This window comes from Oikopleura dioica, chromosome PAR (genome assembly GCF_907165135.1).
Source record: "Oikopleura dioica chromosome PAR, OKI2018_I68_1.0, whole genome shotgun sequence".
NCBI classification, from domain to species: domain Eukaryota; kingdom Metazoa; phylum Chordata; class Appendicularia; order Copelata; family Oikopleuridae; genus Oikopleura; species Oikopleura dioica.
Window position 1 is genome coordinate 2,609,727 of NC_137293.1, and position 20,084 is coordinate 2,629,810.

At 38.5% G+C, this 20,084-nt stretch overlaps 6 protein-coding genes across 6 annotated transcripts in view; 3 read left to right on the top strand and 3 right to left on the bottom strand.

Moving 5' to 3' along the window:
• The window catches only part of LOC145703436 (myosin light chain 3, skeletal muscle isoform-like), a 40,699-nt gene extending 33,205 nt beyond the window's left edge, over positions 1 to 7,494 (bottom strand). The window contains exon 1 of the mRNA XM_081780794.1: positions 7,491 to 7,494. Coding sequence (XP_081636920.1) covers positions 7,491 to 7,493 — 3 coding nt within the window. The 5' untranslated portion in view covers position 7,494. The remainder of the gene's footprint in view (positions 1 to 7,490) is intronic.
• LOC145705277 (uncharacterized) lies at positions 5,795 to 6,317 on the top strand. Its single transcript, XM_081782732.1, has 3 exons — positions 5,795 to 5,889; positions 5,943 to 6,061; positions 6,109 to 6,317. The coding sequence occupies exons 1-3, from the start codon at positions 5,837 to 5,839 to the stop codon at positions 6,285 to 6,287; spliced, it is 351 nt and encodes a 116-aa protein (XP_081638858.1). The 5' UTR covers positions 5,795 to 5,836; the 3' UTR covers positions 6,288 to 6,317.
• A 397-nt stretch (positions 7,495 to 7,891) lies between the features above and the next one.
• Positions 7,892 to 8,830, top strand: LOC145703435 (uncharacterized). The gene is made up of 4 exons (XM_081780792.1): positions 7,892 to 7,951; positions 8,110 to 8,317; positions 8,388 to 8,534; positions 8,580 to 8,830. Exons 1-4 carry the CDS (start codon positions 7,925 to 7,927, stop codon positions 8,813 to 8,815), a joined length of 618 nt encoding a protein of 205 aa, XP_081636918.1. The 5' UTR covers positions 7,892 to 7,924; the 3' UTR covers positions 8,816 to 8,830.
• Positions 8,831 to 15,487: 6,657 nt separating this feature from the next.
• LOC145702345 (uncharacterized) lies at positions 15,488 to 19,328 on the top strand. Its single transcript, XM_081779565.1, has 4 exons — positions 15,488 to 16,014; positions 16,066 to 16,326; positions 16,370 to 16,623; positions 18,860 to 19,328. The coding sequence occupies exons 1-4, from the start codon at positions 15,490 to 15,492 to the stop codon at positions 19,311 to 19,313; spliced, it is 1,494 nt and encodes a 497-aa protein (XP_081635691.1). The 5' UTR covers positions 15,488 to 15,489; the 3' UTR covers positions 19,314 to 19,328.
• Positions 17,086 to 17,781, bottom strand: LOC145704932 (carbohydrate sulfotransferase 12-like). Its single transcript, XM_081782392.1, has 2 exons — positions 17,253 to 17,781; positions 17,086 to 17,209 (listed from the first exon to the last, which is right to left on the bottom strand). Exons 1-2 carry the CDS (start codon positions 17,750 to 17,752, stop codon positions 17,086 to 17,088), a joined length of 624 nt encoding a protein of 207 aa, XP_081638518.1. The 5' UTR covers positions 17,753 to 17,781.
• Positions 19,309 to 19,978, bottom strand: LOC145701195 (uncharacterized). The gene is made up of 3 exons (XM_081778422.1): positions 19,768 to 19,978; positions 19,441 to 19,727; positions 19,309 to 19,390 (listed from the first exon to the last, which is right to left on the bottom strand). Exons 1-3 carry the CDS (start codon positions 19,976 to 19,978, stop codon positions 19,361 to 19,363), a joined length of 528 nt encoding a protein of 175 aa, XP_081634548.1. The 3' UTR covers positions 19,309 to 19,360.
• Between the last annotated feature and the right edge of the window lie 106 nt (positions 19,979 to 20,084).

Consider the following 20,084-nt stretch of genomic DNA (forward strand, 5'->3'; position numbering starts at 1 on the left):
AAGGGTCTAACTCACGTTTTAATTGAGAATTTTATGGTCAAATAAGGCTAATCAGAAGCCCAAAAAGTATTTTAATCGTCCTTCTCACCCTTAATCAATCTATTTTTCAATAATTTTCAGCGGGTTTCCTTAATCCTTCTGGGCAAGATCGCCCCCGTCTTCAACAAATTGCCGATGCCCGTAATTTTGGCAAGAATGACCACCCCAGCAGCGAGGAAGATGTGAGGATTAATTCTCTTTCTTCTTTTTTCTTCTCTTTTCGTTCTTATTGCTCGGAAATTTTCTTCGGCGGAAAATCGACATGTCCTCGGTGGTGCGCCATTCAGCACCTAAATTTTTACACGCTTAATTACTGTCAGAATGGTAATTGCTTTCCAAAAGAAAATGGCCTGTCAAAAAGTGAATTTGTTTGGCAGCCGAAATTTTTTCAACCTCTCCAAAACGACCAAGCTTGTCAAAATTTTGAATAAAAAAGAGCCCAAATACAGTAGAAAAAATGACTTTTACTTGTTCCAAGGCAAACTGTAGATCAGGGCCAGGGTTCAAACCTGTGTTAAAACCTGAGTCAGGAAGCCTGACTCAGGCTTCGTGTGAATTTCAAAATGAGTTCAAATTATGATTTGGCGAAGCCGCTTTGCGGCTTCATTTTTAATTTTAAGATCCTGACTCATGATTTTACACAGATTCTTGAGGCTAACGACAGGCTAAGATAAACTGTAAATCCGACAAAGCCGATTAAAAAAGACGAAAATTCTAAAAAAGTCGATTCGCAAAGCGAAAAAATTGATGAAAATGAAGAGTCGGAGGATGGGTTTTTAAGCTTATCCCTTAGCTTGTCAAAACAGCGCTTCAACTCGCCGTTGTCCAAACAAGATCGCAGCGGATAATGACTTGATTCAATGTCCTCCCGCAATAAACTTGACGGCAGCTGATTCGATTTTCTTCAGTCCCTGGTGAACGTGACTTTCCGCTTCTTTTGCTTCAAGAACTCGAAAAACACTTTTTCTTTAATGGAAGCTTTTTTTGTTGGTGCTAAGTAGAACGCTGAGTTTTGGGTGACAACCGTTTAGAATGCGCGGCACGTAATCGCTCAACCACATTCACGAAAGTTTTTTTCTCTCCTTTCTTATCGGACCAGCGTCTTATCGCTCTCGGAGCAACGAGTCAGTGGGACTCTGCGCTAATCCAATTAAAGGAAAACGTACGGAGAAGTACAAAGAAGGTTTATTACTTTTTGAGTTACTTTTCGAGTCGAAAATTTTTTTGTTAAAAAAGAGCGCCCTTGTTTATGCTTCCTATTCTTGCAAAAGCCCCCTTGTTCATCTTTGGCCACGTAGCCTTAAAAATCAAATTCAAAATCAAGCGTAATTTCTTCACTCTAAAAAAGTCTCGTCGTCCATCAAAGTCTGATCCTCGCTGAATCCGAGAATTACTCAAAAATGCGCGTAATCTCCGCTCGCTTTTTGCAACGTTCCACGTAGTCCAGTTTCATGTCTTCAAAAATTCAAAATAAAGAATCGAGTAGATTAGAAGATGCCGGAAACTAACACTTTTTTTTGCTTGTTTTCTGTTTGAGATCATTTCAATTTTAAGAAAGCCGGGTTAGGAGAGGTTGAAGAGAGAACCAAGATTCTAGCTCTCGAAAAACATGTTGAGGAGAGAAATTAAGGGACAGAGGGCTGTTAACAAGGCTGCTAAGTGCTCGTTAAGAGTGTAGAATGAGTTTTTCAAACGGAAAAATGCATTTATTGAGGAGGAAAAGGCTCGTCCCGACAAAAAATTCTCGCGAAAATTCGATCATCGGCGATGATTCATCGCTAATAATTTTTCAGAAATCTTATTGGCTTATTAACAAAATCCGTTAGTTTGATTGGTTTAAAATTTGAACAAATTTTCTGTCAAAAATACCGCGATTTTTGGTCGAGTCGAGGCTTTTTCCTTCTTTTTGGCTACTCCCGCATTTCCCAAAATCCTGGATTTCCCAAATCCCGCATTTCCCAAAATCCTGAATCGGCAGAATCCTGATTTGGCGATTTGAGAAATTCAGGATTTTGAGAAATCCAGGATCTGGGAAATCCAGGATTTTGGGAAATGCGGGAGCAGCCCTTCTTTTTTTATGAAATCAAAGGAATGGGCTTTTCAAAGAAAAAATCTAAGTATTTGCATTTCAGCATAAATACAAGCTCAAAAGTTTCTAATCAGAAAGCATGTAAAAAATACTCCAAAAATAGGAAATTGTTTTTATTGCAAATTCTCCACTTCAGATCACACGCGCTTTTTACTTCATATTTTATTTATCCATCGCTGCTATGAACATGTGTCGCTCTCCTTATCAACGAGGCTCAAGTATAAGACTACATAATTCCCGCTGTCTTCAAGGGTCCGCCCTTGCATTATTCACTTACTGATAAGAAATCGCTTCCGAGTTAAAAAGGCGTCTTCAGCAAAATTCTCTCTCTGGAAAATAGTAAACGAAGTTAATTATCGTCAGGAGGGTCCTTAAGCGGCCGGAAAGCTGACTTTTCTATTTTTCAACACTGAAAAGTGCCCCTGGTAATTTCAAAAACGCACACGCGATCCGCGATCGTGGTGGTGCTGGGCAGCGGAAAATGAAAATTTCTGCCGCGGGCGGATTCGGACCGCTCAACGGTGTTTTTTCGCGGTGGAGCTTCTTTGGAAGATTTCGAAACGAAATTCTACCGCACCGCCTGGGCGGCGATTTCAAAATTCAGAGTGCTCCAAATCGCATTATTCTGAGCTCCAGCAGGAGGAGGAGGACCTTCGAATCATTTGAATAAGGAGGTCGCTTCTTTCTTCAAAATCAAGTCAGCCTCGTTGTTTGAAATGAAATGTAAGAAAATTAAAATTTTTATAAGCAATTAGTTGAAAAAAGGAAGAAAAAGTCGATGCAATTATTTTTATAAAATTCTTGTCAAACCTCAGACCAATCAGATTGCCGCGTTCGCCCTGACGGCCAATCAAATTTTGTTAAAAATTGTCTCAAAATTCGACCCGCTATACAGTATAGCCTATACTTGATTCTCAAGAATTATTCAATAAATAGCAATTAAAAGATTCTGAAATACTTGTTGCCCTCAAAAATGCGCTCGCGAAAATATTATCGACTTTAATTTTTGACAAATAATTACTCAAGAATTCTCGTCGAAAAATGTGGGGCGTTGGCAAAGTCCTGCTTACGTCAAACACAAGTCATATCGTCTTTCTTCTCTTATCTTGTTTTGAGATACAAGCGTTTTCCATGTTAGAGCTCAAGTTCTATTCGCTCGATAAAAGTGTGTTTTGTAATTACAGGATCTGATTATACAGTTCATTCGAGCATCTTCTTGGACCTTCACTTCTCGAGCCCTGAAAACTGATGTTCATGCATTTTCTCAAGGTCATGTAGCAGTTTTATGTTGTTAGTAAGGTGACATCTAGGTATAGACAGGGTTAGTGAAAGTTAGTTACCATAGAGTTGAACGCTTTAGGGAGAAGGCCTCCGATCCGCTTCCCCGTTTCCCGCGCAGATCACTCTCGGGGAAGTCTTGAAATTTTCCTTAGCGCCTGGTTTGCGCTTGAGGAGAATCTCGAGATTCTGAAGATGTGAATCTCGAGATTTTCTGATGATTCGGCCAATCAGAGAGCCGACAAGGATTTTTGCAATGACTAGGTGCTCTTGCCGCGAAATTGCGCGCGCTCCAGATTGAGCGACGCTCAGGGCCAGCGTCGCTCAGATTCTCCAATCTCCCTTTAGAGCTCAACTCCATGGTAGATTAGTGAAGTTGACATGCTCTCTCTACCTGTAATATGACTGAAGCTGTTTTTGGATTATTCGTATTCTAAAAAAAATTCTCAATAAAGAAGAATCAACGTTGGTTTTCTGAGAAAGTTACGTTGTTTTTGCTACTAAAACAGGAACCATAATAAAAAGTTCAAAAGATGTAAACAAATTTTTTTCCAATTCATAAGCTATTTGACTTACTATGACTATCTACAATCGCAAACTTAATAGTTTTGTCGCACTTACACATATTTAACCGTTGAAAATCATTATGAGATCAATAGTGAATAAAGTATCTCATTATAAGTAACTTACAATTGAGTTCCTTACTGATCTTCTCCGAATCTTGTCTTTGAAAAAACTTCTGAACTCCGAAGTCAGTATTCCCCAAAAAAGCGTCATGAAAATCCCTGAAAGAAAAATATTTTATCTTCGCCTACCTAAGAGTAAGAGTACCTTGAGTGCTTTCGAGAATATTGATAAACGCACTCCACCACCGAGCGTCAAAATGAAAGAAAACAACCAAATGAACGATTCCAAATAAAACGATCAAGCTCAAAACGCTCTTTGCGTTCTTGAGAAAGATTTCAGACCGGCAGCGATTCACGCGTAACGATAGTCTTGTTATATTGATGAGAAGAGTAATGAGCGCCAGGAAACCAGTGCAAAGCATGAGATCTAGAATTATTTGCCGAAGGCTTGGGGAAAGATAAGCTTACTGATCGGAAGGAAATTAAGGAATAAATCGCATTTGACATTTCCATCCAGGGAGCATTTTGATAAAACAAGAGTATCCTCTGTTGGTGCCTTTTTATGGGTTTTTATGGGGGCTTGGAAAAACTAGCAATAATAGAACAGAAAGCCTAAAGAAAGAAAGAACCCATCCCAGAATATAGCAAATATATTTCCCAACAGTCAGTGCTGCCGGCACCAACCATCCAATCAGAAGAATCAAGATGTTCCGGACCTCCGATTCTTCGAAAATACTAAAGTGATACACATACAGCAATTGCAAGGCTTCGATAAAGCTCCAGGTAATAACAGCGAGCCAAAAGAAATGCGATAAAAAATCGGCAATGATGCAGCTTTTTTGAATTGAGACCATTTTTTCGACAAAACTTGGGTTGAATCGTTGTGAATCGAGTTCTTTGTCGAGGAGAAATTGGCCGGTTTGGGGGAGGATTGATTCGAGTGCGGCTGGGTCGAAGACGATTGAGGATTCTGAGGCAAGGTGGTGATGGATCAGGGTTTTTAGGACGGAAGAAAGATACCAGGCAAGCATGGATGCGACGAGGTGGCAGTGGACCTAGATTTTCTGATTAAGGTGGTAGCGACCGTTAATCCAATTCAAGTCCAAAATTATTCCATGAATCATTTGATTGAAAAAGTCGGTTTTGCACTTAAATATTTTTCATCTTAGAATAAAAAAGAGACACCCTTAAAAATGACGTCAATTGTACCTTTAATCTGGTCGTCTGTCCAAGCCGATTCTGCCTCATTCTATTGCAAAAGACGAATAACAGCAGGGCAAGAAGAATTATCGACAATGCCATAAGAGCAAATGCGATTTTATCAGAATTCTGAAACGAAATGCTCGCTTCTGGCTGACTTTCAATCCAGTGTCCATTCACGCAGTTCCGTGGCTGACCTTCTTTTTCAACGCAAATTGAGCTGTTGCACCGAGTTTCGCAGAAAGATTGGTCAGATTGGCAGCAGATGTTCCTTAATTCAATAGATAAGTTAAAATGATGAAATTACTCCTTTTCTAGGATTTGCTTATTTGACATTTCGCAATTGTGACCTTGAATTCTGAGCTTATTTTTGAAAGATTCCAAAATATTTGTTGGGTGTTGCCGGGATCTATATAATCAAGGATAAAGAATCGCATTTCAGTCTTTTTAGGACTCCTAAAACTAGTGGAGAGTACTCACTACAGTATGAAATATTTTTCCTTTAGCCTTTGTGACTTTCTTTTTATAACATTTTAGCATGAGGATTTGGACAACTCTTTTTGCTGCAATTTATGGTTGCCCTGCTAAAACGGTCATAACCTCTATGACCTCATCGGCCACGAAGGACGATAATAGCGATGGAACGATTGGTTTAAGGTATGAAAACATAATTTTTAATAAGTTTTTTATGATAAAAATATATTATTAAGGCTCAAAGGGAGAGACGGAGCTTATTCGAGTTGGATTAACTTGGAAGACCGAAACAAGAATGAACATGAATTAGGTGAAACGGACGTCCTGTATCTCGACCATTATCTTTTTTTTTTGGGTAAATCGAATTCAAAATTCTTATAAATAACTTATTACCAAATTAAGAACCAATTGTCTCAATCGACATCTCAGAAACAGACGGCGATGGCTGGAGATTTGATCGGATTAAAATCGAACTTTCCGGCGCAGAATGTAACACAAGAACGTACTACTTTGGGAACGGCTTTGTTGAAAAAGGAACTATAACTTTGCCTGAAATTTTCGGTGGTCGATCTCGATGGTAAACGATGAAAAAAGCATCCCTGATTTTCCCATCCTCCTGATAGCGCTTGATAAATAAAAACTTACATAAGAGGATCATAAAAAGGCAAGCAGCCTATACTGTCATTCGTCTTAAGCTTTTCCATGTCATTTTTCAGGCAATTGAACGCTTTTTTGAAGGATAAGGCTTGGTTCTGAAGCATCACAATTTGATTTTTCTCGATCGGATTCAGCGAAGAATTTTTAATTAACACGAAAGAATCCCTAAGTAAGCTGGCCATTTCTTCTTTTTCGTCCATTTTTGATCGTAAGAGGGACTCGTGGAACGGGTCGGAAGAAATGTACTCCGCCATTTTGTCTTTAAATTCGCCAAATTCTGTTTCGTTCAAACTCATTTTCAATTTTCGCTTCTCTCTCTTTCGTTTCTTCGAATTGAAAATAACTCGTCAATCGAGGGCCGTTGGATCTCTTTTTTGAAAAATTAGAAACTGCGGCTTTGACTCGTATTACGCGCTCAAGCTTCATCTGGCGTCAGATTCGGAGCATTTGTCACCCTCTCTAATATAGGTTTAAATATAACTATTTCACTTAAAAATTATAAGTTCGATTAATATTTGAATTTTGAGAGCCTGAGTCTATTAGTTTGCGGTTAGGAAAAGGGAAATGGTTCAATACAAGACTGGATAAACTAATGCCTTATTAATGGAAATATTAAAATTGAATATTTGTCAGATGAATAAGCAGGTACAGTCTTTCATACTCTATTCCTGTTTATTCAACATAATCTCTATCAATTTTTTCAATCGAAAATGGGGAGCCTTCTTTGTCCTTTACTTCCAGACCCTTGCGCCCCTTGTCCATCCTTAAGGCCACGTATCCTTACTATATTAGTCATAAAATCCTCTAAGATTTTGAACGCGCTTTCCTGTTTTTTTTTCTCCCTCTCTAAAAATAACGAAAATAAGATGAAAAAAAAAATCGTGGAATCGTTTTAATAAGACTCGCTCGGTGATCCGAGTGGCTATGGCGTCAAGACTAATTAACTGTTCCTTAGGCTGGGAAATCATTTCTCTTCTGAACGAGGATGAAGACAACCCTGGATTTATGAGATCACATTTCCTCTGAATTAATTGAGATTTTTTATGCTGATTATTGCGAAAAGCTTAGAGTTCATTGGAACGTCTAAAAAGGCTGCCATTAACAATGGTAGACATTTAAAATTAGACCATTTTTGCGTTCTTTTTTAAAAAGTTCTAATTTTGTCTTGATTGACCCAGTTCTGACAAAGACCAATTTCGTGCTCTAAAAATAATGCTTGCTTCAAATAAAACCGCGAAGTCGATCTTGAAAAAAGGTAAAAAACGTTTTTTGAAACGCGAAAAATGAAGCTTGCTTTTAGTTTTTCCGCTTTTTCGGTCAGCAATGCTTTCCAAAGCGTTGACTGGAACGATGGCGATGCTGTTGCTGACACTGGCAACCCGTGCGGTAGTTTTATCCAGTTTGATAAGCCAGAGGACTTTGGAGCTGGAGGATACAGGAAAAAGAGAGAAAATCAAGCGAAAATCATAAAGAAAAAAAAAGCAGTTTAAAAATTTTTAATGGTTGAAATTTTGATCTTTTCTATAGTCTTAGTAACGCGACCTGTTCAATCACTTACAAAATGGAGAGTACCATCGAGCATATCAAGGTATCTTCATCCCAATTCTGAGCTGTTTTTAGGAGATTGAGTTTTCTGCCCCCTGATTGGCTGCGAGGACCCATCCGCCTTCTATAAATGACCTTTCAGACGATTTTGGAGACTTTGCGCACTCTCTTTCATGATTTTCTTTCACTAATAATTTCTAGCACGCTTTCATCGGTGGCGGAGCATTCATCGAGTCCCCTTCAACTCGTGGCCTGAACGAATTTTCCGTCTTTGGTTATCCCGGAATCACGAGCGACAGCTTCGACATGGTCATTTTCTGGGACGAAGCAATGGCGAAGATGGACAAGTTCGGCAACGAAACTTGCGGAACTGGCAACGACTTCGCCCTCCAGTGTACTGGCTTCGAAAGTAAGACCGTTTCGGAATGAGTTCTATTTTTAGAATTTCGCGAGCGGCGCTTTATTTCTTCTTATTTTAGCTGCGGATCCGCTTTCGAACGATTTGGACGGACACTTCATGGAAACTGTAAACGACTTTAGAAAAACGGCCGGATCAGTTTTGGACTTTCAAGTCATCGGACCCAAGGCTCACGAACTCGTGACCGTTGCTTTCCTTGATTCTGACGGTTTGTTTTAAGGCAAACCAGCTTTTCTTTAAGAAAATTTTTAAGGGAACCGATGGCCATGCTACGATTTCAAAGCCGTTTCTGGAATCGCCCCTTACAGCGGATGCCATCCCTCAGGAGGCGCAAACAACACCCAAATCGACTGTGGAACTAAAAGCCAATTTACGCTCCTGTCCGATGACTACTTCGTCTCGACTTTGATGGGTTTCTCCTGCACCATGAACGATGATTCGTTCCCTGATCTGTGGATGTCTCAAATCTCTCGACAAAGTATTCTCTGATCGAAAAATAAACACTTCTGGTGACAATAAAATGATTTTATCCATATTTTATTTTTTAAAGAGAAAACGAGAAAACTTTATTTTCAAGATGGCTCTTGACAATTTGAAGCATTCGTTGACGACCATATTTTCGTTTAGAATTCAAGAAACACGAACAAGAGAAGTATTTCTATGAAGAAAGCTGATTTACAACCAAGCATGCTCTGAAAAGGGCTCTAGAAACTTTTGATTACTTCTTCTTGCCAATTTTGTGGTCATATTCAACCCACTGGTTTTCTTTATCACGCGCTACGTTAAAAGCTTCTCCAATTATGGGTCTTTAGATGCTTCGAATTGCTGGCGACTTGCAGATGAAAACAAGCGGTTGAACTGTGGTGTTTATTGCATTGCTCTAAGCGAAAGCTCGTTATTCTTGTAAAGTAGGGTTAGGTTTTGGAAGAAAAGACTTTCATCAGACATTCCTTGTTTGTGCCAACTGACCGATCCGCCATCTTGAAGCACCATCCCAGAGATCTTAGAGATGCCTGCTTTAACACGTAGGATCCCCGTGTAGAGCATATCCTCGATGCGGAACTCTCTGTAATCCGTTTCCTTTGCCGCTTCATATATTTTTCTTGCTGCTGATGCTGTGAGAGCGGTTGCTTGCCCGTTACTATAGGTGGGAATAAAGTACATTGGAGGATAGAGGTCAATCCAGGTATAGTATTTTCCGAAGTACATTGCTGGCGCTTCAGGGATGCATTTTCCTTTAAATATTTGTCGCGTTATTGTGATTCAAATGAAGGCCAACCTTTTAAACACTTTATTTCAGGTACGGACGGATCCAACTTTTTTAATTGACCCTCCAGCTCGTTGAGCTTTATGAAAATATCGTCGTCGTGGAAGATCGCATATTTTTTCTTCATACAGCGATCATTGAAAAATTGATAACCAGCAAATGTTTTCATTGGCAAGTTTTCATAATTGTCTTCATAATCATATAGCACTATGTCATTGTGTTTTTCGCTCTCAGCTTTGATTTCGTCAGTTAGCCATTTTTCCTCTTGTTATAGCTCACCAGATATTGTCAATGACAGGGTTCTAAATCGACTAGTCGAGTTTCGACTAAAGTCGAAGTCGAGTCGAGTCTTCGTCGAAAAGACTAGCTCAACTCGACTAGACTGGCTGGAAAAATTAGTCGACTCGACTCGACTCGACTTGACCCTATGAGTCAACTAGATTGTCGACTAGTCGAAAAAGTCGAGAGCAATGTTGAGGAAAAAGTCGAAAATCTAGTCGAATAAGTCGAAAATCTTGTCGAAAAAGTCGAAAATAATCACAATTTTGCTTACGACTTTTCGACTAAATTTCGACTTTTCGACTAATTTTCGACTTTTTCGACTAAATTTATATATATTTTCCAGTTTTTCGACTTTTCGACTAATAAATCGATTAAGTCGACTCGACTCGACTCGACTAGCGATTTCAAAAACGCTTTCGACTCGACACGACTCGACTTGGGATTTTCAGGTAGCCTTTCGACTCGACTCGACTCGACTTCTGATTTTCAGCTCAGATTCAGAACCCTGAATGTCATAGATCGAAATATTAGGTATTCTATGTAGGTAAGTATCCGTAGCCTTTCCTTTTGACGATGGACTTCCAAGAAGAAAGAACAGATGGAAGGAGTCCTGGTATTGCTTCTTTAAAATTTCCATGTAATATTTGCGAATCTCATCTCGCCGAAAAGAGCCCTTCCGGCTCGATTTAATGAAACTGACGAAACCATCTCCGCTGCAAGACGGAGGTTGTATAAATTTGACTCGTTTTTGTTGCGAGACAATCTGCGTTTCACGAAGATATTTTGGTAGATTTCGTTTCGTTGAATGCGCAGTGAAAACTGAATTAGTAATGACATCTATTTGAACAAAAGAAAAGCGTTTACGTTGATATGCTTTGGATATTTTATCCAGAGATAAGTTCATCTTTTTGTTGAAGCGAATTTCGAATGACTCTGATCCCAAGAAACCACTTAATGGGTTAATGATCGAAGATGGCTGTGTATATTTTTGAGATATTGATGCGATTATCCCCATCGACGATCTTATTCGCATGTAAATCATTTTTCCAGTTTCAGGAGTGAACATCATTGCGTCAGCGACGCAAGATTTGCCATTTACTGCATTACCACACAAAAGCGTTCCTTTGTTCGGTAACGAAAATCTTTAAGATCCTGATCTGAGTAGTAACTGGTAACTATTGGAATGAGGAGGTGTATCTTAAGTCTTAGTTCCTTAATGTTCTACCGCTTTCCTGGAGAGCTAGTGGAAACAGTTTCTATTCCATCTTGAATCGTTGTTATGTCAATGATGTTGAGGCTGTTTGCGATCCAGAAAATAGCACTGTACTGCGACCACTTTCCCTCGTAGGCATTTTGAAGAGAAGCTAATGGCATGTAAGAAGTAACACGAAAATCGTCGAAAACGTTCTCGTTTGGGTCAGGAAAGTTGCCATAGAACTGAACGTCGACTTTTAATGATGGATTGAGCTTCATTGCAAGACGCGCCATGTGACGGTGCATCATGCGGATATCCGATGACACCTCTTGAAGCGTTTCATGACTTGAGCTCGGTGTGCTCACCACCAATAATACACTTTTAAACGGCTTTTCCAATAATTTGGTTTTTATGGAGAATAAACAAAGCAAGTGTCAATAATAAAGATGACTGATGGAATCAGTCTGATTCCATCGAAACCCAAATTAAGGGGGGAGTCGTCAATATAGAAATTTTTCGAGTCCGATTGAAATTAATCAAAAATTAAAAAAAAATAAAACTCAAATTTTTCATCAAAATCTCACTTTTCAAGCGCAATTTTGAAAGCTTTCCTCTGAAATTTGAGAAAAATGATCAACACGAATTCTGTAGCTCTTCTGACGAGCTCTCAGAATCTGGAAAGAAAATTTAAATTCCGGTTTTCTCAAAACCGATGACTACCCCCTTAAGGGCGGATAAAGCCGAGTGCCTGTGTTTTATCGGAATATCCTGGAGTGGAACTTCCGTGTCTTCTATCGCGTCGAAGATAGATTGAAGAGCAATGAGGCCTCCGTCTTCTTTGCCATTATCCCAGAAGTCTTCCTTCTCGTTCTGATCCTTTGGATTCTCTTTCCTTTCAAATAATTCTCCGTGCAAATTATTCGACAATCGTATATTTTGGCAAGTGACCGAGTCGTATCTTGAATACTGGAGAATATTCAGCAAAATAAGACATATACAGAGCAGTGTCAATCTAAATATTCAAGGCCTGCTTTGACAAAATGCTCAAAATTCTTACTTGTGACCCTTTACAAGCATATTTAAAAGGGATGTCCCTTTCCGGGAGATTTTTTGCATGACGCTCCAAGTCTAAAGAGTTTGTGTATTCTTCCGTGGTGAATTTCTCTACTTCTCTGGGAACTTCAGATCACCGATGAATGGTGTGTTTTTTCCTCTCATAAAAACCGATAATTACTTTATTTGTCTTCCCCTCGATCGGGAAGAGTTATTCGCTTTCGTAAAACTACAGATGAAAAAAGTTGCGTCACATCTTGGAGGCGCCATTTCGATTCATCCCCGGGCAAGGAACGATGAGAAAGCGCGTGGGCACCCATGCCGGTAGTACAATTGTACAATTTCTGCCCCTCGGTCCTAAGATGCCGGGGTCAAGTCTAGGGTTACTTAGGGTTACCTAAGTTAAATATCAATCGAATCATATAAGCGCATAATTGTTCAATATACACACATGCAAGTTGTCATTACCGTCAAGACAAATATTTTAAATCACTCACTAAAAGTCCATTCTGAACATAACTGAATGATATAGAGTCTGGTTTTGAATAACGATATCAAAAAACGTGATGGTAATAAACTTACGACTGATATAGATTCAGGAATTACCTGATGGCGAGTCTAACTCTGGAATGCTATGTGAATTTTCCATTCTTTTTTTTTCACACCGACTCGGTGTGATTCAGTTTGACACGGAATGCTTCCTTGTTTTTTGTTTGTCAACTCAACAGGCGAACAATATCGGAATTGAAAAATCATCAACATCAGCTTTTTGAAAAGAAACAAACAAGTTCAAAAACGCCCGAATCAAGAAAATTTGAATTTTCCACAAATAATTATTATTTTTTTGTCACGACTAAGTCCTTTTATTTTGCTTATTAGGTCAGTTATATTTTAAAGCATTTAAATAATCTTTACACACAAGATCAACCAAGAATTTCTCTTCCTCGCTGATCTGATCTTTCCATTGAGACACAATTTCTGAAGAATTTCTTGAAGTTCCGTACTCTTTTGCTGGCCCTATGATAAAATTAAGGTTCAAGTCACAAATAAAAATAGACCTAAACTTCCTGCTGTATTTTTCTGGATCCAGTCATGAATATTCGGCGGACAATTCCATTTCAGAAAATCATAAACATCATTTGCGTTCTTTATTGGATGAAGCGCGAATTCTTCGAATTTCAAGGACATCAATCTTGAGCGCAAATGAAAGTTCTCTTCATAAAAAGCGTGTTGTTCCAATTTTTCAGTGCAAAAGCGATTGATATTCGAATAATAGTTAATTAGAGCTCCGGCCTTTTTTCTGCTCAAAAATACTGGCCTTGAGTCCCTAAAAACAAATTTTAAAGAAAACTAAAAAAAAAAAAATTTTGCCTGAAAAAGAGCAAAACTCTCAAATCAATTTTTCTTCGCTCTGCTTCTTTTAACAAAACATCTATGTTTGCTACTTTGATAGTCTTGATAACTCTCTTCTTTTTCCGACAAAGATCTTCCACCTCGTTTATTCTTATCGGCCTGCAGTTTCTCCCTCGATCGCAAAATTTTTCTGCCAGGAGTCGGTCCCTCTCTTCAAATATGATTTTATCCCCTTCTGGGCGTTGAATTAAGTAAGGATTGGTAAATTTGCATTGAAAAAGATCAAGGATGAATGAAACCCATTGTTGCTCTGTAATAATATAATGTCCATTCTTTTTTGTAAACAGGTTGTGATCAGGCTCGAATAGCTAAGAAAAAATATCAAATTGAATTGTAGTGGAAGCAAAAGACTTACGTAGAGAATTTCATTATTTTGATTGAAAATCTCTGCCAAAAACGAAGACCCAGTTCTGTATGCTGTCGCTAGAAGAACATTCTCAGCTGGAGGCAGTTCCTCAATCTGTTTCTCTTCAATCTGTTTTCCTTCAGGACTCAATCTTGTCGGCGGAAATATTCCCTGTAAAGATTCTGCATCCGTTGCCTCCAAAAAGAGAATAACATCAATCGTTGCGAAGAAAATAAGAAAAAATAAGAGTATAAGATTTATCTCTCTATTTTCCATTTTTCGTCAACCTCTTGTCATGTTAAATTCTTTCGTTTTCAGCTTTTATTTTGAGCCTTTTCAACTTTATTTTAGACTTCAGAAAGCGCCGCAAGCAATGACATGTGAAGTGCTAGATTTGTGCGCCGACCGACTCGTTCTTTTTTCGCATGGTCAAAAATTGATATTGATCAGTTGATCCTTCATCAAATTAGTTATCTTTTCATGGTCTCTCGCTGTGAATATCGAGCACTGAGCGCCCTCTTTTGGCGCCTGTTTGAAATAAAAAGCCGCGCAACTCATATTTCAATCATCATTCTAAAATGATTCAATACTCTGATTATCAAAAGGGTTTGCATAGTCCAACCGTTGCTCTTTCAAATCTCATCAGAAAATAAATAATAAAAAAAAAGACTTTCAAAATGACAAGACTGAGTTCACTCACCTTCAACGTGACCCGCGTCTCGGCAGCAATTTCCCGCAGCAATAAAAAGACAAATGTCTTTTACAAAGGTGATGTCAAATTCAATCCACACTGCAAATAAAGAAGAATTGGAATTCAAATATCATTCATTTTCTTGATTAGTTCTTTTTTTTAACATTTTCATTTATTTTTTTTTTGAATAAACTTGAATAAAAATTATTCTTCCAAAACAAGAATTTTAAAAATAAAGGTCGGAAAGAAATAAATAAAATTTTGAAATTATCTCTAGGTCTTATTTGGCTTGGATTGCGTATCAATTAAGTTTTGCAATGACCAGCTTGAAGCTTATCAAAGAAAGTTAGCTTGTTATCGATTTTGAGATGAAATAAATTTAGTTTTATTGCAGCAGGAGCGGGGGGAAGGGGTCACCTTCTGTATATGTTTGCCCAATCCGTGTTCAAATTTACCTTTTCGGCGGAAAACCGCTCAGCGCAGGATATTCACCTTTCCAAATTCATCATACAGTGTTCTTACATCTTAAAAGCTGGAATCATTCGATGATTTGACTTTTTTCATTTCAAAAGAGAATATTTACGAAGACGCATTTCTTCCTAGTTTTTGCTATTTTGTAGCTTGAATTAAGGGTATCACCCTATAAAACGAATTCTAGAGCGATTTCTTGCAAAATAATGAAGTTTTCAAATTAAGCTTTCAGGCAAAATTTTTAGGATTTTTTAAAGACTGCCTTGATTCTGACTATTTAAAAAATTTATATTGAGAGGAGTGCCCTTAAGTTGACTCACCTAAGACAATCGACAGCAGAGACAATGATAATAGAGTCAAATAATTGCCCTGTTTTATATGATTATACTGTGTCATTGAGACTTGAATCTGATGAAAAGAAAATTATTTGACTTGTTGATTTTAGATGGGAAATTGCGGCGGAAAGCCTCTCCCGAAAGAGACTATTGATGAAAGTCAAAAAGCTCACCAGGAGATTCCGAAAGCGCTGATAAGCTCTGGCGCAAGAAAATCCGTCCGACATGTCGATCTCAGCGACAATTCCATCACGACTATCGACTCGAAATTCTGGCTCAACGAGAACATCGTCGAAATCAACATTTCGAAAAACTCAACATTTACAGCGATTCCAGCTGAATTGGCGAAATTGAGCAAACTGGAGCGACTTGATTTATCGCAAACGGGAATCATGGAAATTCCCGATTTTGTTTGGACAATGCAGAGTTTGAAAATCCTCAACGTCTCGGGGACAAAAGTCACCAGTCTTGGACTCTTGGCGGGGAACAACATCGCCAGTTTGGATATCTCGGGTCTGGGGCTCAAAGAACTGCCAGAAACGATCAGCGCTTTTGGCAATTTACAAGTACTCAAAGCAGCTGATAACAAATTGGCAACGCTTCCGGAGAACATCTCAAAATGCTCGAAATTAAAGGTTTTTTTTTCTCAAAATCTCAAGACAAAAAAACATAAAAATGCTTTTAAGGAACTCCATCTCGAAGGAAACCTCTTGACTCACCTTCCATTGGCTGAAAATCTCCAAAAACTCGAAGTCCTCAAAATTGTCAAGGACCAAAAAGAAAAGGCCGCTGTTCTGCAAGAAGGTCTTTTCAAAGAGAAAAAGTGCTTGACTTGCGCTTATTTTAAATCCGGCGCTGCTCCAGTCGCTCCAAAGAGAAGTGAAAGTTTGCAGAAAAGAAATGAAGAGGCTGAGCTTAATGTTACGATTGTGACTGCTTCTACAGAGGTAACCATGAATTAAACCCTCTGTTTGCTAATTTGATAATCAGGTGAAAGCAGCGCCGCGTCTAATGGAGCCGCCAAAAATTGTCATCGACGAATTCGAAGAGACAACAAAGAGCGCTGAAGAAGACAGTCCTGACAAGACTGTCGAAGAAGACAATGATCAAAATGGAAATGAAGAGAAGAAACAAGAGGAAAAACAAAAGATTGATGCTAATGCTGATGCTGTTGTTGATAATCAAAGTGAAGGAAAAGGATCAAGAAAATCTTCCTCAAGCTCTTCCTCTTCATCTACATCAAGGTTGGCGATCTTTTAGGATTTTTTTGATATCTTTATTTTGAAATATTCTAATTGCAGATATGATCCGCTGCGCTCTTTTCAGGCAAGCATACAAAAATCAGGAAAGCCTTAAAGGAAAATCTGAATCATGGGAATTGTAGAGCAGACAATTCTCTATAATAGCATTCTAGTTTTTATAAAATTTGAACGAAAAATTTAGGAGGAAATGTCACTAGAAGAAAACTGGCGGTTTTCAGATAACTATTCGCTGCCAATTTATTTGATTTTCGCAGGAAAAGACTTCAAGGATTCCAAATCTTTTTGAATCGTGGAAAAATCTTAGTCCGATCAGATTTTATGGCTCTGTGAGAAATAGGTTCTGTCGGAGCGCGGATCCAGCAACTTTTTTTTCAATAGAAAGAACAAATATTGTTTGAGATATATATTAAAGTATTGCATTTGTTTACAAATGATAAGACATTTTTAATTACAGATGAAGTCAGTTTCAGATTTATAGTTCCTAACAGATGTTCTTAACAGATTCTTCGACATTTCTTGGATATTTTGAGGCGGCCTTTTAAGGTTTTTATCTGATGAATTTATGTACCTTTGATTTGATTATAAAAACGTTGTCAAACTTTTGCCCTTACTTGAGAACATCGTCAGTTGAGTAGCCAAAAATGACGAAATCCGTAAAGTAGTGTCTGTAAATTTCGATGGCCGTTTCTCTCGGGATATTTTTCCAGTTCATTTCATCGGGCGGTCTTATTGCTTCTTCTTTTTCTTGAACTTCATCATCGACCTCATTTTCTTTAACCTTCCTGTTTGCCTTTTCGTCCCACCTGTATTTACCACTGATGTTGATTTTTCTAAAAAGCCCGATTTCTTTGAGCAACAGCTCGATTTCTTCCTCGCTATTTTCCAAATGAGTGATGAGGTTATAATCCATGGCACAGGGAGAACAGCGGTAGAAGATCGACTTCCAGTGAGGATTATGTCGAGTGTCTCCTGGATTATTCGCAATAAACTCAACAAAAGCTTCGAAAGTTGTTCGCAACCCGTCTGGAATTTCTCCGTAAAACTGATGAAAAGGCTTGATCGAGGGTAAAAACTTGTCATACACGCTGCTCCCTGGTCTGTTGCTCCGCATTTTGTCATGCCAGGCTGAGTGGATCCGCGAAAAAGGATTTCTTTGATCGGTTTTTAGATAGAAAACGTGAGTTAGAGTCTACTAACCCGAAGTAAGCCTTATCGTGATTGGTGGACGGAAAAAATATTAGCTTCTGATTGGCTGAAAGAAACCCAAATTTTAATTTTTAATGAACCGTTTCTTGTGTTGGCAACTCTCTTCGATGCTGTAAGAATTTTTCGAAGATCTTTCTTTTCTTTCGTATACCGATGAAGAATCGTTGGTTCGACTCTTGGGAGAACTTCATACAGTGTGTTCGTCGTTGCATCCACAACAGTTGCTCCACTTTTAATGTCTCTCTGAAACCCCCTTGCTGCGTCGTCTCCTTTTGTCAAGTTCAAAAAATGAACATCAAGAGCTTTTTGCCAATTTGATGTTCCGCTTTTTGGTGGCAAACAGATCATCAAATCCATTGTTTCTGTCAGATTGAAGATGCTTGTTCTTGCTACTCTATTTGCGATGCAAGAATCTTCTGATTCTTCGAAATCGGGAAGATCGGCATCTATGTCGTGAATCTGCTGATGGAGCTTCAGAAGTTGTTGAAGAGTTGGAAGTGGTTTTGATTGAAGAGTTTTTTGAATAAGAGGTAAAGCTGAAAGGGGCTTTTAAAGACTGTTATTACTGAAAATCGAATTTTTCTTTTGATTATTTATTTTCATCAAAAAAGCCCAAAACTGAACATGCTCGTTTAAAAGTTAGTCTTCTTCTTTGAAAAGTCTCTAGAATTTCTTCTTCTTCGCTTATAAACTCCTCTGTTATCGATGCATACTCATTGTCATTTTCCATATCTATTAGAAACGACCCAAAAAACAATATTACGAAGAAAAACGTAAATTTTAGTGTTTCTGCAATCTCCATTTTTTTTATAAATTCTGTAAAAATATGGCTTGGTTGCGAACTTAGTATGAGCCCAAGGCTCTTCCGTAGAAGCCTTGTTTTGTTGCCTCAGGGTTTTTCGGCATTTTTCGCTCAAATCACTACGAAGATTCTCGCGCTTTGCTCATATTTCGTCTTACTGAAAGAATACTCACAAATTTTTTTAAGATGATATTGAATTAATTGTTTCAGTTCATCAAAATCTTGCTGTGACTGCAACACAGATGCGGACATTATCGATGAAGACGCGACTACTCAAGACGAACCTCAACGTGAAGCAGCTCCCGCCGACGAAACAGCTGTTCCTTCCGTTATCACGGAAGAACAAAAAGAGGAAACGACGGACTCTATTTTTGTAGAAGACGAGGAACCTGCAACAATAACCCTGACAGACGAAAAAGGAGATGAAGCAGTTCCAGAATCACCAAAGCCTGAAATCGCTCCGAAACCAAAGTGCGTCAAGTTTTCTCTCTCGGAGTACCCAGGAGAAGTCGACCACGTAGTTGAGAAAACTGAACTTTCCGAAAGTAAAGAAGACGAGGAAGGAGTCAAAATTACTACAGTCACTACCACTGTGACAACAGTTGTTAATGGTGATGCAGAAGAAGATAATCAAGAATCAGGAAAGGATCAATACGTTTTGTAAAGGCGTTTTATTTGGATGAAAACGGTAAGAAAAGAGCTCTGTTAAGCTCAGCCAGTGGTCGACCAGTGTTGCCAGCACTAGAAATATGATTTTTTAAAGAGAGAAAACCCCTCTCTTTTCTATTCACCTTTAGAACTCCAGAATCATAATTGCATTCTTGCCGCAATTCTTTCCTGATGACACCTCCTTTTGGGTTCTTGATGCAATGAACGATACTTTGGATGTATCCATTATTACTCCAGTTCATTCTTTCATCGCACTTGGCCCCGACTTTTATCGGGTCTTTGCAAGGAACAGCTGCGGTACTGGTGGCAGTGCAAACTTTTCCCTTTTGTGGAACACTTTCCCATTTCGGTTTGTCGCCAACATAGTCAATTAGGGGAGGAGCTTGTTTTTTCTTCGGCTTCTTTTTCTCTTAAAAATTCTAAAACTTATTGCGGTGAAGGAAGCATACTTTTTGATGGTGGTTTTGGTCGAGTATTTATTCTCGGGGGACTTTTTGAAGGGAAAATTTTTGAAGAATTGGTGTTTTTCTCAGATATTTCTTCATTTCTTCCCCAAAAACAAGCGTCGATACGTTGAATTGCCAAAAATAGAAATAAAAATTTTGTGTTCTTCATAAAATTTTGCTGAAAAAATGAGGAAATAGAAAACAAATCCTTCATCTTATTCCTAAACAGCGGCCACAAGTGGAAAACGCCTACGGCACTTTTTTCTCAAGAATTTCTGCGCTTTTCTTTTTTCACGTAAAGAAAGATAAGTGGCTAGAAG

What these genes read in the sequence shown, in the direction of transcription:
- LOC145704932 (XM_081782392.1), bottom strand. Translation starts at nt 17,752, where the DNA reads ATGCGGAGCAACAGACCAGGGAGCAGCGTGTATGACAAGTTTTTACCC. An exon ending in TCAACTGACGATGTTCTCAA is followed by an intron (nt 17,210 to 17,252) that starts GTAAGGGCAAAA and finishes ATCAAATCAAAG; the next exon opens with GTACATAAATTCATCAGATA.
- LOC145703435 (XM_081780792.1), top strand. Translation starts at nt 7,925, where the DNA reads ATGGAGAGTACCATCGAGCATATCAAG. An exon ending in CCAGTGTACTGGCTTCGAAA is followed by an intron (nt 8,318 to 8,387) that starts GTAAGACCGTTT and finishes TTCTTATTTTAG; the next exon opens with CTGCGGATCCGCTTTCGAAC. An exon ending in TGCTTTCCTTGATTCTGACG is followed by an intron (nt 8,535 to 8,579) that starts GTTTGTTTTAAG and finishes AAAATTTTTAAG; the next exon opens with GGAACCGATGGCCATGCTAC.
- LOC145701195 (XM_081778422.1), bottom strand. Translation starts at nt 19,978, where the DNA reads ATGAAGGATTTGTTTTCTATTTCCTCATTTTTTCAGCAAAATTTTATG. An exon ending in ACCAAAACCACCATCAAAAA is followed by an intron (nt 19,728 to 19,767) that starts GTATGCTTCCTT and finishes AGAATTTTTAAG; the next exon opens with AGAAAAAGAAGCCGAAGAAA. An exon ending in ATGATTCTGGAGTTCTAAAG is followed by an intron (nt 19,391 to 19,440) that starts GTGAATAGAAAA and finishes TCATATTTCTAG; the next exon opens with TGCTGGCAACACTGGTCGAC.
- LOC145705277 (XM_081782732.1), top strand. Translation starts at nt 5,837, where the DNA reads ATGACCTCATCGGCCACGAAGGACGATAATAGCGATGGAACGATTGGT. An exon ending in GATGGAACGATTGGTTTAAG is followed by an intron (nt 5,890 to 5,942) that starts GTATGAAAACAT and finishes TATATTATTAAG; the next exon opens with GCTCAAAGGGAGAGACGGAG. An exon ending in CCATTATCTTTTTTTTTTGG is followed by an intron (nt 6,062 to 6,108) that starts GTAAATCGAATT and finishes TACCAAATTAAG; the next exon opens with AACCAATTGTCTCAATCGAC.
- LOC145702345 (XM_081779565.1), top strand. Translation starts at nt 15,490, where the DNA reads ATGGGAAATTGCGGCGGAAAGCCTCTCCCGAAAGAGACTATTGATGAA. An exon ending in TTGTGACTGCTTCTACAGAG is followed by an intron (nt 16,327 to 16,369) that starts GTAACCATGAAT and finishes TTTGATAATCAG; the next exon opens with GTGAAAGCAGCGCCGCGTCT. An exon ending in TCCTCTTCATCTACATCAAG is followed by an intron (nt 16,624 to 18,859) that starts GTTGGCGATCTT and finishes TAATTGTTTCAG; the next exon opens with TTCATCAAAATCTTGCTGTG.